Source organism: Ahaetulla prasina, chromosome 7 (assembly GCF_028640845.1).
Source record: "Ahaetulla prasina isolate Xishuangbanna chromosome 7, ASM2864084v1, whole genome shotgun sequence".
Taxonomy (NCBI): domain Eukaryota; kingdom Metazoa; phylum Chordata; class Lepidosauria; order Squamata; family Colubridae; genus Ahaetulla; species Ahaetulla prasina.
The window spans coordinates 65,268,658-65,281,020 of NC_080545.1; the positions used below are offsets into that span (position 1 = coordinate 65,268,658).

Genomic DNA, 12,363 nt, shown 5'->3' on the forward strand with positions numbered 1-12,363 from the left:
TGTTCATTAGGAACAGAGAACACAACCTGTAGTGGCCCAAGAAATTCTGCAAGACAAGAGGAGATACCACCTAGCTCTCCCCTCCCCCATATTCCACAGAGAAGTTCCAGTGCCTTAAAATAAGATTTGTTTCCACTGATGGGAGCAGACTAGTTTATAGGTACAACATAAGCTATGCGATGTGTTCTGTCCTGTCTTAAGACATTTTGGTTCTCTCAAGGCTCTGTCTACCGTCTGCTTGCTGCTCAAACCCATTCTGCAGAGCACCAACCATGCATGGACACAAGGAAAGTCCACTTAAGCCATCAGTCACTTTATTTAAGCTGGAGCCTTTGCCACCACTGTTGATTTTGCCAAGCTCTTTAAAAAAAGGCCAGCATTTCTGGAGCTGATGTATCACTTGGGAACAATTTGAGATTGACAAATAGACAATTGGCGGTGGTAGGAAACCTGTACTTGGCTGAAACAGAAATCTCATGGTGCCAAGTAGTAAGTAAGGCCAGCCTAATTATATAGACATAGTTCATCTTTTCATTCTCTATTCTCACCTGTCATAGCTAATATTTACTAGAAAGGGGGAGAGGATGGGTGAGTTTAAAACAGTGCAGTAAAGGGACAAAAGAGATCTGAAGAGTGGTTTCCCTGGGTTTTGTAGCTGATCTGTCTCCACTGGATATTCACACTTGCATCTCTGGTTCCATGCTATGTTAATTCCTCAGGCATTGGCATAAAAGCAACTGAAACCCTTTTTACTAGTTTGTTTTGTAAACCACTTCAGCTCATAAATGTGCCACCGGAAGAATGTCCTGTAGTGTGAGGAGCCATCCAAGCAAATTATTCCACCTAAAACTTTTGAGGCAAGGCACTCTCCTAATGTCCCTCTTTATCCATTAGAATAATAAACAGGGGATGCCTCTCTCGTTCATGTCTCCAAGGGACATGAAAGGGACGATTACTACTCTGAACCTTGGACGATCCAAAACCTTCCTTGGAGAAACGGTGCATGAACTTCAGTTAGGTCCAGCAGCGAGTCAAAAGGGCTGAGCTCAAACGACACTCGCGTACACGTGTCACAGGGAGCGTCTGCTTCCTCTTTTCCTCGGGACAAAAGCGAGGGCGGTGGCGCAGTTGACTGGGCGCTGAGCTCAGCAGTTTATCTGCTGTACTGGGCAGCGAGCCAAAGGATCAGCTGATGTGTGGAAGGAAGCGAGCACGTGATTAGCAGCCCTGTGCAGGGAAGCGACCGACTTGCAGGCTTTCGGTTGCGGTTGATGCACTACTGGTTGCGGTTTAATGTCCGATAGCGTAAGTGTCCCGATGGGTCTTGACGTTTGGACGGCTGATATTACGTGAACGGTCGGGATGGGGAACAGTCTTTTTTCTTCTTTTGTCTGATCAAAGAAAATGAACAGAAAAACGAATAATTTTTCCAGAGTACCTACTGATTACGATTACTGTTATAGATTTGAATTAATTTAGGCCGTTTGTGCCATCCGTGAAATATGCTTTCATTAAATGATAGAAATACCGAATTTATACAATTATTTCCGCCACTGTCTTGATGCATCCGGGTAGAAGGTTTCTTTGTAAATGCGGAAGCTGGCTTGCAGCAGCCACGGGGCGAAGGAAAGGGGGGAGGAGGAGGATGGATTCCTGGGAATTTCATTGCCACAGCGATAGATTTGATAACAATTTGAAAAAAAAATCTATTGCCTTCCTTCATGATTTTTTAACTTTCAGGTTAGCCTATCTTAATGGTTTCCCATTCAGATACAGGTCCAGCTGGGCCAGGTGCTGCAATTCTGTTTCATCCCAAACAAGACGATTGCGTGTAATGCATCTTATTGCCAAGTTGGAAGTGGAACCAGGCGTTATGCTTGATTCTGCATCTGCACATACCAGAAAGGTTTAAATTATTCATATGAAACTACTTAACGCTGAGTACATAAGATTTATCTTAGTGAAAACTGTATCACATGATTGAAAGTAGCTCTCCAGAGACCTTGCAAAAGATTTCCTCTGGCTGTGCTGTTCTGAGATTCTTTCATAGCAGATGTCAGATAGTGAACCTGGGAATTGCTATATGCCAATTACCATGCCACAAGCCAACTTTCCTTACTTGATGCCCTTCAGAGTGCCAGGCTGTGTCATTTCATGAACTCCACAGAGATGTACAGCACTTAATTTAGTGAACCTGTGGATTCAGCATCTTTTTTATGAAAGTGTAGTTTAATAGATGCTAGTTAGGAATGCTGTGTCTGTAATTTTGCTTCCATCATTGTGTGTGCTTCAGGATCCTGCTCTAACAGCAGCATGAGTCCCAGAATGCAACACTGGGAACTTGTGTGAGTGTTGTGGTGTGAAACAGGCAAGGGTAAGTAGAATCCAGAGTCAGTTTCTTTTTCAATTGTTGTCATACAAGTTTGCTGAATTCCCAAAAATTGGGTGGGTCATTCTCAGATATTTGTCACAAATAAGAGTGATAAAGAACATGTGGCTTATAGATAAGATCTCCAAAGAATAGAGCATTATAGCTGATGGCAACTAGTGGCATTATAGTGTGAAATGGAACAGTACTGGTTGAGGCATTGTTTTAAAAAGTAAATTTAGACAGAGCTGGCATAGAGTGGTTCGTAGATAGATGTGAGCTTCTACCAGGGCTGCAGTTTATTGTTTGAAAAGGTTTTTTTATTGTATTATGTTTGCATTTTGTTCGCTGCCCAGAGTTATTTTGGATAAGCAGCTATATAAATTTCTTTAGCAAATAAATGTGGGATATATCAACAGTGCTCTAAAAATCACTGATAAAATTTAAAATAATATGCAACAGAGAGTCAATTTGGTGTAGTGGTTAAAGCACTAGGCTAGAAACCAGAGGTTGTAAATTCTAATCCTACCTTCAGCACGAAACCAGCTGGATGACCTTGGGCCTTAGCCCTAGAAAAAAGGCAGTGGCAAAATATTTCCAAAAATCTTGCCAAGAAAATTGCAGGCACTAGTCCAGGCAGTTATCAAAATCAAAATTCACTCAAAGGAAAGAAAAAAGAGCAAGGACTTAATGATAACTTATAAAATTTTATCTTGGTGATATGCATGTTTTGATTGTGTAAGATGTTCAGTTGTTCTGAAGATGATAACCATAGTTTCTGGGTTCAAGGCAAAAAAGGTAACTGTCTAATTGAAGATTTCAACATTTCACTGCTACACTTTGTGAAAGAAAGAAAAAAGGGTGCAGGTGGAACTGAAAGCTTATAAATATTTAATCTCATTAGATAAGGGTGAAGAAGCCATTGGAGCAGAATGGAAACAGTAGAAAGTGGTATTTCATTATGTTTCCTCCCCACTCTGCCCACCTCTTTTGCAGTGGTCATCCCTCAAATCCATGGTCATGAAACACATTGTCTTCCTTCTTCTACTCCATGCCTTCTCCCTGGCTTTGGAGAATGGACTTATGAGAACGCCTCCAATGGGGTGGCTTGCTTGGGAGCGCTTTCGTTGTAATATTGATTGCAAGGCAGATCCCCATAATTGTATCAGGTGAGTGGAAGAACCTTGGAAAGGGTACAGAGTCCAATCTTTTTCCAGATATGTTCCTGGGTTTCAAAATCCTGGGATTCAAGATGAGGGATGGTATGAAACCTAGAACATCTGAAGCTCCAGGGCAGCATCTGCCTCCCCTAAAAGTCCTCATGCTTCTCTGAATCTTGTTGCCAAACTGTAGTTTAATTTTCTCATTGTGCATAGTTGAGAAAAGAATGCTGAATCGTTCTGCTACATAAAAATATTAATGAAAATGAAAACATATGAGGAAATCACTAATTAATTTACCTTGTACTACAGTATACAAACATGTAGTTGTTTGACAAGAACCAATAAAAGAGCCTAGCCTACAGCTTTTTGTTTATTCTTGAAGGGAACATATATACTAAAATACTAGAATTGTTTCCTGCAACATATATACTGATGTCTTTGTATACTTGCATTTCCTTCCTCATGAAGAACATACACTTGCACTAAAAGTTTACTGCTGTAAAAGTACATCCTTCCTGCATTAACCTGCATTAAGATCTAAAAACCTCCATAAAATGCCACTCTGTTTCCCACAAGAAATTGTCACATATCCCAAACTAGCAAAGCAATCTACATACCTCTGTACTGTTAAATAGGGGACCAAGTGGCTAATTTAGAAGACAAAGGAAGAAAAGATAAACAATGCAGATGGATGTAAATCTGGAGTTAGATTACATTCACTGACTTTTACTATGGGAATATGTAAACCAGTTTCCCGGATACACAAATCATGGATGCCAGAGTTGGGGGTTTACATTCCTCAAGAATACTTCAAAGACCTTTTTGGGTATAAAAGAGAACCTTGCTATGTCTCGTGTGTGGTTCTTCCCAGCATGTATGCATTCTATGTGTTTGGAACGACTAACCAATTTAAACTTGGCCAAGATTAAATGCTATTTTACTCAAGCCTCTGTTTAAGTCTCTTGATTGGCAGTTATGAGTTTAGACATATTAATAAGTGAACTTTTCATTCTCATAGTGACATTGGTTGAATGGGGCATATTTTTAAGAAAACAGAAGGATCCTGTCCATAAGGAAGAGCATTGATGAAAACAATACTGTAGGAATATCTATTTTTATTTTACTTCCAGATTATTGCAGCAAAATATTAAGTATGAAAGAGTGGTAGTGAGGACCTGACAGAGAAACGAACCTTTTTATCTATTGTGGAGAATAAACTACTGCATGACTGTAGCAGATTATGTCAGTGCAGTGTGAAGCTGACATTGTCAGAACAGTAATTTTTATGCCTGATAGTTCCCAATGGTTATTCCGCATTGTCCACTTGGCTTGTTGTTCTTGTTTCCTTATAAACTGCTTTTCCATTTGTGGGACAGTGAGACACTCTTCATGGAAATGGCAGATCGTCTGGCCATGGATGGTTGGAGGGAGCTGGGCTATGAGTACGTGAATATTGATGATTGCTGGATGGCAAAGAAGCGGAATATGATGGGACATCTGATTCCAGATCCTGAGAGGTTTCCCAGAGGGATCAAAGCCTTGGCAGATTATGTAAGTGAATATTTCTGAGGTGAGAGTGAGATCAAGTGACCCAACTGTGATTTAAAAAAAAAAGATCAAACCCTTAGCCAACATTCAAGAGAAATTCCAGAGAAACTTTGTGAATTCTCCAAAAGATCAAGGGCTTGGTTCTTAATTGCTGTAGAAAATTCTTGAGGTCTGGCCAATTTACAGTCATAGATCTGGACTTGTACAGTAAGTTGAGCTGAGTGAAAGCACTTTTGCTCAAAGTTATCCAGTGAGGAACATCCAAAGGGCCATGTTGCTGGGCAAGAAACTCTGCGTCTAAACCACCAGATTATTCTGCCAGTTCAAACTCGATGTTTTCAAACACAGTCCTCGGCAATGGATATTTTTGAAAAGCTTATCAGTTTTCTATTGTGTCATCCAGCTTGGTACCCTCCAGATATTTGGACCTTCAGTATTCCTAACAAATTTCCAGCATAGTGAATGGCTGTGCTGAATAAGGATGATAGGATTTAAAGCTAACATATCTGAAAAGGATTAGATCGGAAAAGAAAGGGTTGGCTGTTGAGTAAGAAGCAATAATGAAACATACCTTTTAAATGTTTTCTGTCTGTCATCTTATGCAATGATGGGCAGAAGCATAATTTGAACTGGCCACTCAGCAGAAATGTTTGTATCCTTATAAAAGGGGTAAATGCTGTCACATAATAAATATTGCTGTATCAGTGTTCTATTTAATTCACATTTGTATCCTTCCATTGGTGGAAACCTTTACAAATTTATATAAAAGAAGAGTTCATCCTTGGGGAGTTTGTTTGGGTAACTAGTTATTCATAGTTTTAACACTCATTAGGTAACTACTCATCCAGTAACCAATTTCAATTTAAACCAAAATTGTTGAGATAATCTGTAAATGAGGAGGAAGAGGAGAATTATGAACTTTTGAAGAAGGGATTTTAAAAAGACGTTCACCAATACCAACAATAACAATGTTTCTGTTGTTTCCTCCATTGCATAAATTTTTCATGGGTCTTCTGTCTTGATCTCACAAGTCATGGCATATTTTGGCAGGTTCACTCACGGGGTCTGAAACTTGGCATTTATGGTGACCTAGGCACCCATACCTGTGCAGGTTACCCGGGTACTACATTAAATTGTACTGAACAAGATGCTTTAACGTTTGCACAATGGGGAGTGGACATGCTGAAACTAGATGGTTGCTACTCATCATCGGATGAACAAGCCCAAGGTAAAGTTCAAGGCTTTAGCATTCCTCTATTCTGCTTCTTTTGTCAGTGCACCAAAAGTTGCTAAAATAATATATTTTAATTGCCTTTGTTTAAGATGTCAAATGTAGACTTGGGATAGTAATTATATTAAGCATCAACCAGCTAAAATAATTTGGTTTAAATAAATTGTGACTTTAACTCAAATGGATAATGATTCTTGTTTTCCAAAGGTTATCCTAGAATGTCCAAGGCTCTGAATGTAACAGGTCATCCCATTGCCTATTCCTGCAGTTGGCCAGCCTATCAAGGGGGACTCCCACCTGCAGTAAGTTGTATTTGAGGAAGGATGGGGGTGATCTTAAAGCTTCTGTCCCTTGAACTTCTTCAGAATTTTAAATGAAGGTTTTGCATCACATTTTAACAATTTGGTGTGATGTGGGATCCATAAATGTACTCATTTAATTTGCAAGAGACATGGGATCCATAAATGTACTCATTTAATTTGCATTGAGGTTTAGCATCAATCCACTTAGATCTGTTGGCACAATGCTTTAGTTGGCTGAAGCAGTAATTTTTATTAACAAGCTTATTACTTACCCTTTGTAGTACTACATAATAATATAGTGCTATTGGATGTTACATATTTTGTTAATCATTAGTGATACAGTGATACTGTAATTATGAGTGATAGTTACTCTGTTAACACATCCTTTGAGCAGTTCTATCCATTTTTCTTTGCTATAGTGACATAACTATGTTGCTTTAGTTTAGGGGTGTCTAACTCAATTTCATTGAGGGCCGCATCAGGGCTGTGGTTGACTTTGGGGGGCCGGCCAGGCATGGCCAACCTGGTGGGCGTAGCCAACTGGATGGGGTTGGCCACCTTGATGCCATTCCCCAAACTGCTGGCATGTTTCTTTTTCACATTGGGTAGACGGGGCTGAAGCCACGCTGGTCCGATCTTTCCTCTTCGAATTGGGTAGACCATGATGGGTAGACCACATATTGGGCCGAATCCGTGAGCCTTGAGTTTGACACCCCTGCTTTAGTTGGGTAGCAAAGTAATTATAGCTAATTGTTTAACTTGGGTTTTCTTCTTTCCAATATATACAGTATTTCCCCTATATATTAAATACATCCAGAGGAGCCAAAATGATGTAATTTGATGATCATTTCCAAAAGATATATCATGCCAAGCTGACTGTAATTATTATGTTTCATGCAATTGTTTTGTTTTAGGTTAACTATACACTTTTAGCAAATATATGCAACCTCTGGAGAAACTTTGGTGACATACAAGACTCTTGGGAAAGTGTCCTCTCTATTGTGGAATGGTTCTCAACAAATCAGGATGTACTTCAGCCAGCAGCTGGCCCTGGCCATTGGAATGACCCTGACATGGTAATGTTGAGCTGAAGAGGATAATATGAAAGCTAAGTGGATGAGAGAGGCTCTCTTTGGAATGCTAAAGCTAGAAAAAAGCTAATGAAGTTGACTGCTGGCAGGAATTTATATGTTCTTTCACCTTGTTTTCAACTCTTGCAGGTAATTTAAGTAGACAAGCCATTTGTGTTACATTCTTAAATTTGCTGCACATATCCATTATTTTAATCTCAGTGAGTATAACCTACACTAGAAATATCACAGAAAACCTGAACTCTATTAGTAAAATAATTCATACAAATAGGCGTGTATTGCTAATTTTTTCAAAAACATTATATTGAAAGGATAAGCAGCTATAAATCGTACTGATTTGGTTACTCTGAGGTCCTTTGAAAATATAGCTTGTTTTGCTATGTATGGATTTTTTTTAGTTTTTAAAGCTTCATTATCTCCTTCTACCCTCATTAATGTAGTAATTTTTGTACCTAATGTTTATTTATTTATTTATTTAAACTGACATCCCTAGGATGCAGGACTTAATACAGGTAGTCTTCAACTTATGACCACTATTGAGCCCAAAATTTATGTTGCTAAATTAGATGTTTGTTAAGTGAATTTTGCTCCGTTTTACAACCTTTCTTGCCACAGTTATTAAGTGAATCATTGTAGTTGTTAAGTTAGTAACACGGTTGTTAAGTGAATCAGTCTTTCCCATTGACTTTGCTTGTCAGAAGGTCTCAAAAAGTGATCATATGACCCCAGGACACTACCATCATACCCCAGGACACTACCATCACAACCATCATAAATAGGAGTCGGTTGCCAAGCATTTGAATTTTGATGGTGTGACCATGGAGATGCCACAATGGCCATAAGTTGGGGTGAAATCTATTTACCTTCCCTACCAGTTCAGAAGTGCACGCACCGATCCTCTGCACATGCACAAACCCTTCTGGGCACGTGCAGAGGGTAAAAAACAGGTTATTTCCTGGTTAAAACCAGGAAGTAATGATGACTGGGCAGGTGGGCAGAACCTCGAGCTGCCATTGCTACTGGTTTTCTGAACCACCGGCTATCATCGCTACTGGCTCAGCTGAACCAGTCCAAACCGGGAGCATTTCACCCCTGCCGTAAGTGTGAAAAATGGTCATAACTCACTTTTTCCAATGACGTTGTAACTTTGATCACTAAATGAACTGTTGTAAATCAAGGACTACCTGTAGTTATGTCTCTGTTTACCCAGTGGGATATTGGAATTTATTCAGCCTTGATATTATTTCCTAAACTTTCTTCTAGAAGAAAATTGGGGAAGGTTAGTCCAATCAGAGGCATTGAGTAAATCTACCTAGTTATCTTGTTTATTTAGCATATGAGTAAATAAATTAATAAAAAATAATAATAACAACAATAAATAAAAAGTCACCTTTATTCAACAAGAGTTCTCTTGAAATCAGTCCATATGCAGCTTTTGTTTTCTTTTGCTTTCATTCTTGACTTTATTACTCACCTCTGGGTTAACCTCTTCTTTGTCCTGCAGCTAATCATCGGAAACTTTGGTCTGAGCCTTGAAGAGTCCAAGTCCCAGATGGCCTTATGGACAATTATGGCTGCTCCTCTTTTCATGTCCACAGACCTCCGTGTTATTTCTGAAAGTGCCAAGGAGATTCTACAAAACAAATTGATGATTAAAATTAACCAAGATCCCCTGGGAATTCAAGGGCGTAGAATCCTTCAGGTAATGAAGACCTAGCATCTGGAGAACCTTGTGTAAATCCCTGGAACTCGAGTGTATATTCCTGCTTTTTGACCCTCTTACGTGGGAAGATCATTAGTTAAGACAAGGATATTTATTACTGTACATTCGTGCTCCTCTCTTCTAAGGAGCTTAGGAGACAATATATTATCTTTCAGCAATTTGGCATACTCCAGATCCATTGTCATTATTGTTTTCTTAATTTATCTGGAAGGAAGAAGGGTAGGAAACCTGGGTGTATATGGTGTTGCCCATGATGTTTTTGGCCAAAATTACAGCACTGTGAATTGGGTTAGATCGAGTATGAGCTCCATAACTCATAACAATTATAGTTGAAGAATTGTCTTTTCCTATATGACAACATCACCATTTCCTGTTAATGTCCTGGGAAAGATTTCCTTTAGAAGAACATGCTTTTCAATCTGATTCTTTTTCCCCTTGTTTTGTTTGTTTTATTTATATAACATTCAATTTTCATCAAACAGTGTATATTCTGGTACAATTATGTTTAGATAGTCATGTTTATACATATTCATTATATTTAGCCATCCCGGTCATATTAATAACATAATAACATAATATAATAATCTTAATACTTAACATTTAACATCATCTTCTTTAACAACTCTCTTCTATGCCATTACTTCCCTTTATATCTCCTCCTTTCTAACTTCTAGCCATTGATAAGATGTGTCCCATATCAAAAAATATTCAGTTTCCATCATTATCCTTAATAGCAAGTGTTAATCTATCCATTATTTTATAGGAGAAATCTCAAATTGAAGTATTTCTGCGGCCTCTTTCCCACTCAGCCAGTGCTCTGCTTTTCTTTAGTCGGAGGACAGACATGCCATATCGCTACACAACTTCCCTTGCACAGCTCAATTTTACAGCAAATGCTGTCTATGAAGTAAGTACAAAAACCCACCTGTATGTGGTCTTCCTCTCCATTGCTGAAAACATTTTGGGGGGTGGGATATGACAAGCTGACAATCTCAAATTCTACACAGTAATGCTTATTTATATTTTGCCCCATGTTATTGAATTTAATATGGCCATATCTTGGCTTTAAAAAAAACTTTAATCATGTTATTTCCTGGAGTGATAAAACTATACATAGCAAAATAAATCGTAAAGCCTAAACTCCATCCCCTCCCCCAGCACTACCATTCATTTGTGACGAAGGAGTAACAGGATGATTTACTATTTTAAGACTTTAGAATTCAAGTTGTACAGCAATTAAGCTTTAGTATTTTTCATTGGGATAAAACGTTGCTATGGAACAGCTACTAGAATATGTGAGTAGTTCCGTAGTAGATGCACATATGATCATTTATCCACTTATCTGCTTTTGTTTTTGCTAGGCACAGGATGTGTACACCAGTGAAATAATCAGTGATCTGAAGATTGCTACCAACTTCACAGTGGTGATTAATCCCTCTGGTGTAGTCATGTGGTATCTGTACCCAACAATGAAGCTGGAACAGTCTTTCAACTTCATAAAGCAGCAGGTGAAAGCAAAGAAATTCAGTCCCTTTAATCTGTGACAGCCAGTAGTTGAATAACTTATTGGAAAGTTGCTAAGGATTCTCCATTCCCTATTGGTACGCTTGTGGTACCTCAACAGAGGGAAAAAATGGTTTGTGTAGGATGGCAGTTTTACACAATATACAAATTGAGATCTACCTCTACACACAATGGATGATGCTTTTAGTTCACTAGTATGCAATCCAATACTTCTAAGTAGACATAAATAAGAATATCCATGTGTTCCTATTTATGTAGATTAGACTGCTAATGATGGTCACATGCATTGAGATGATCAACCAGATGCCCATATATAAGCATAAGTAAAAACCTGATCATATTTTGTATAAGGAAATTCCTATAGGTTACTGAATTATAGATTTCCTGGATTCCAAAATTGAATTATCATTTAATGCACAGAATTTCAAACTATTGCACTATATGGTATCAATTATGTCAGTAATTGAAATAATTGCAAAAGTTCTTTTTGTTACCTTTCTAGCATTTCTTCTATAGTAGCTTCTTCTCTGGCTTGCTTGCCTAATTTTCCAGGATTTTTGTAATTTTTATTCTTTTGTTATAAACAACTCTTCAGTGACTTTTTTTTTCACCATATGTTCAGATGTTTATATTTTTAAATCAGGTTTTGAGTAAAGATTGTTTCAGAAATGATTTGATTAAAAATGAATACAATTCCAAAGTGTTTGCTAATTCTGTGGTTTATTTTTTCTTGTACATTTTTCCTAGTCACATACTGTACTTTTGATGTAACTGAATCCCAGAATTGCCAGCCAAAATATAATCTATCACATCTGGAGATTACCACAATAAGTTTCCTTAGTTTTATTCACCCTTTTTTTCAATAAGCTTCTTTTAGTACTGTGACAGTATTTATCTAGAAACTATTATTTAGGTTATTTGTTTTATAACAGAAAACCTGGACAGCATGCCACTCAATTTATATATATGAAATGGATTAAAAGGCAGCACTGAAGCACCAATCATAGCAGCACAAGAACAGGCATTAAGCACTAGATCCATAGAAGCAAAGATTCACCACACTAGATAAGATGCAAAGTGCAAACTATGCAGAGACGTAAGAGGCAGTCTTAATACATAATAGCAGGGTGTAAGATGCTGGCAGGAACAGCATATACTGAATGACACAACCAAGCAGCATTGTGTACAGGAACATGTGCACAGTATATGGAAAGACACAAATCCAAATGGGAGATCATGCATAAGGTCATGGAGGGCTAAGATCCTGTAGGACAGCAGTGCCCAACCTTTCTGGCACCAGGGACTGGTTTCGTGAGACAATTCTTCCATACACGGTGGTGGTGGTGGTGGTGGTCTTCACATGCAATCTAGATCCTGCGCACATGAAGCTTTGCTCACTTGCCTCACTCACAG

The 12,363-nt window shown here is 38.4% G+C and overlaps 1 protein-coding gene across 1 annotated transcript; it reads left to right on the top strand.

Annotated features, from left to right (window-relative positions):
- The first annotated feature begins 1,153 nt into the window (after window positions 1-1,153).
- Window positions 1,154-12,177, top strand: NAGA (alpha-N-acetylgalactosaminidase). Its single transcript, XM_058191880.1, has 9 exons — window positions 1,154-1,305; window positions 3,365-3,537; window positions 4,908-5,082; window positions 6,130-6,307; window positions 6,518-6,612; window positions 7,527-7,688; window positions 9,208-9,405; window positions 10,190-10,333; window positions 10,788-12,177. Exons 1-9 carry the CDS (start codon window positions 1,294-1,296, stop codon window positions 10,968-10,970), a joined length of 1,320 nt encoding a protein of 439 aa, XP_058047863.1. The 5' UTR covers window positions 1,154-1,293; the 3' UTR covers window positions 10,971-12,177.
- Window positions 12,178-12,363: the final 186 nt, after the last annotated feature.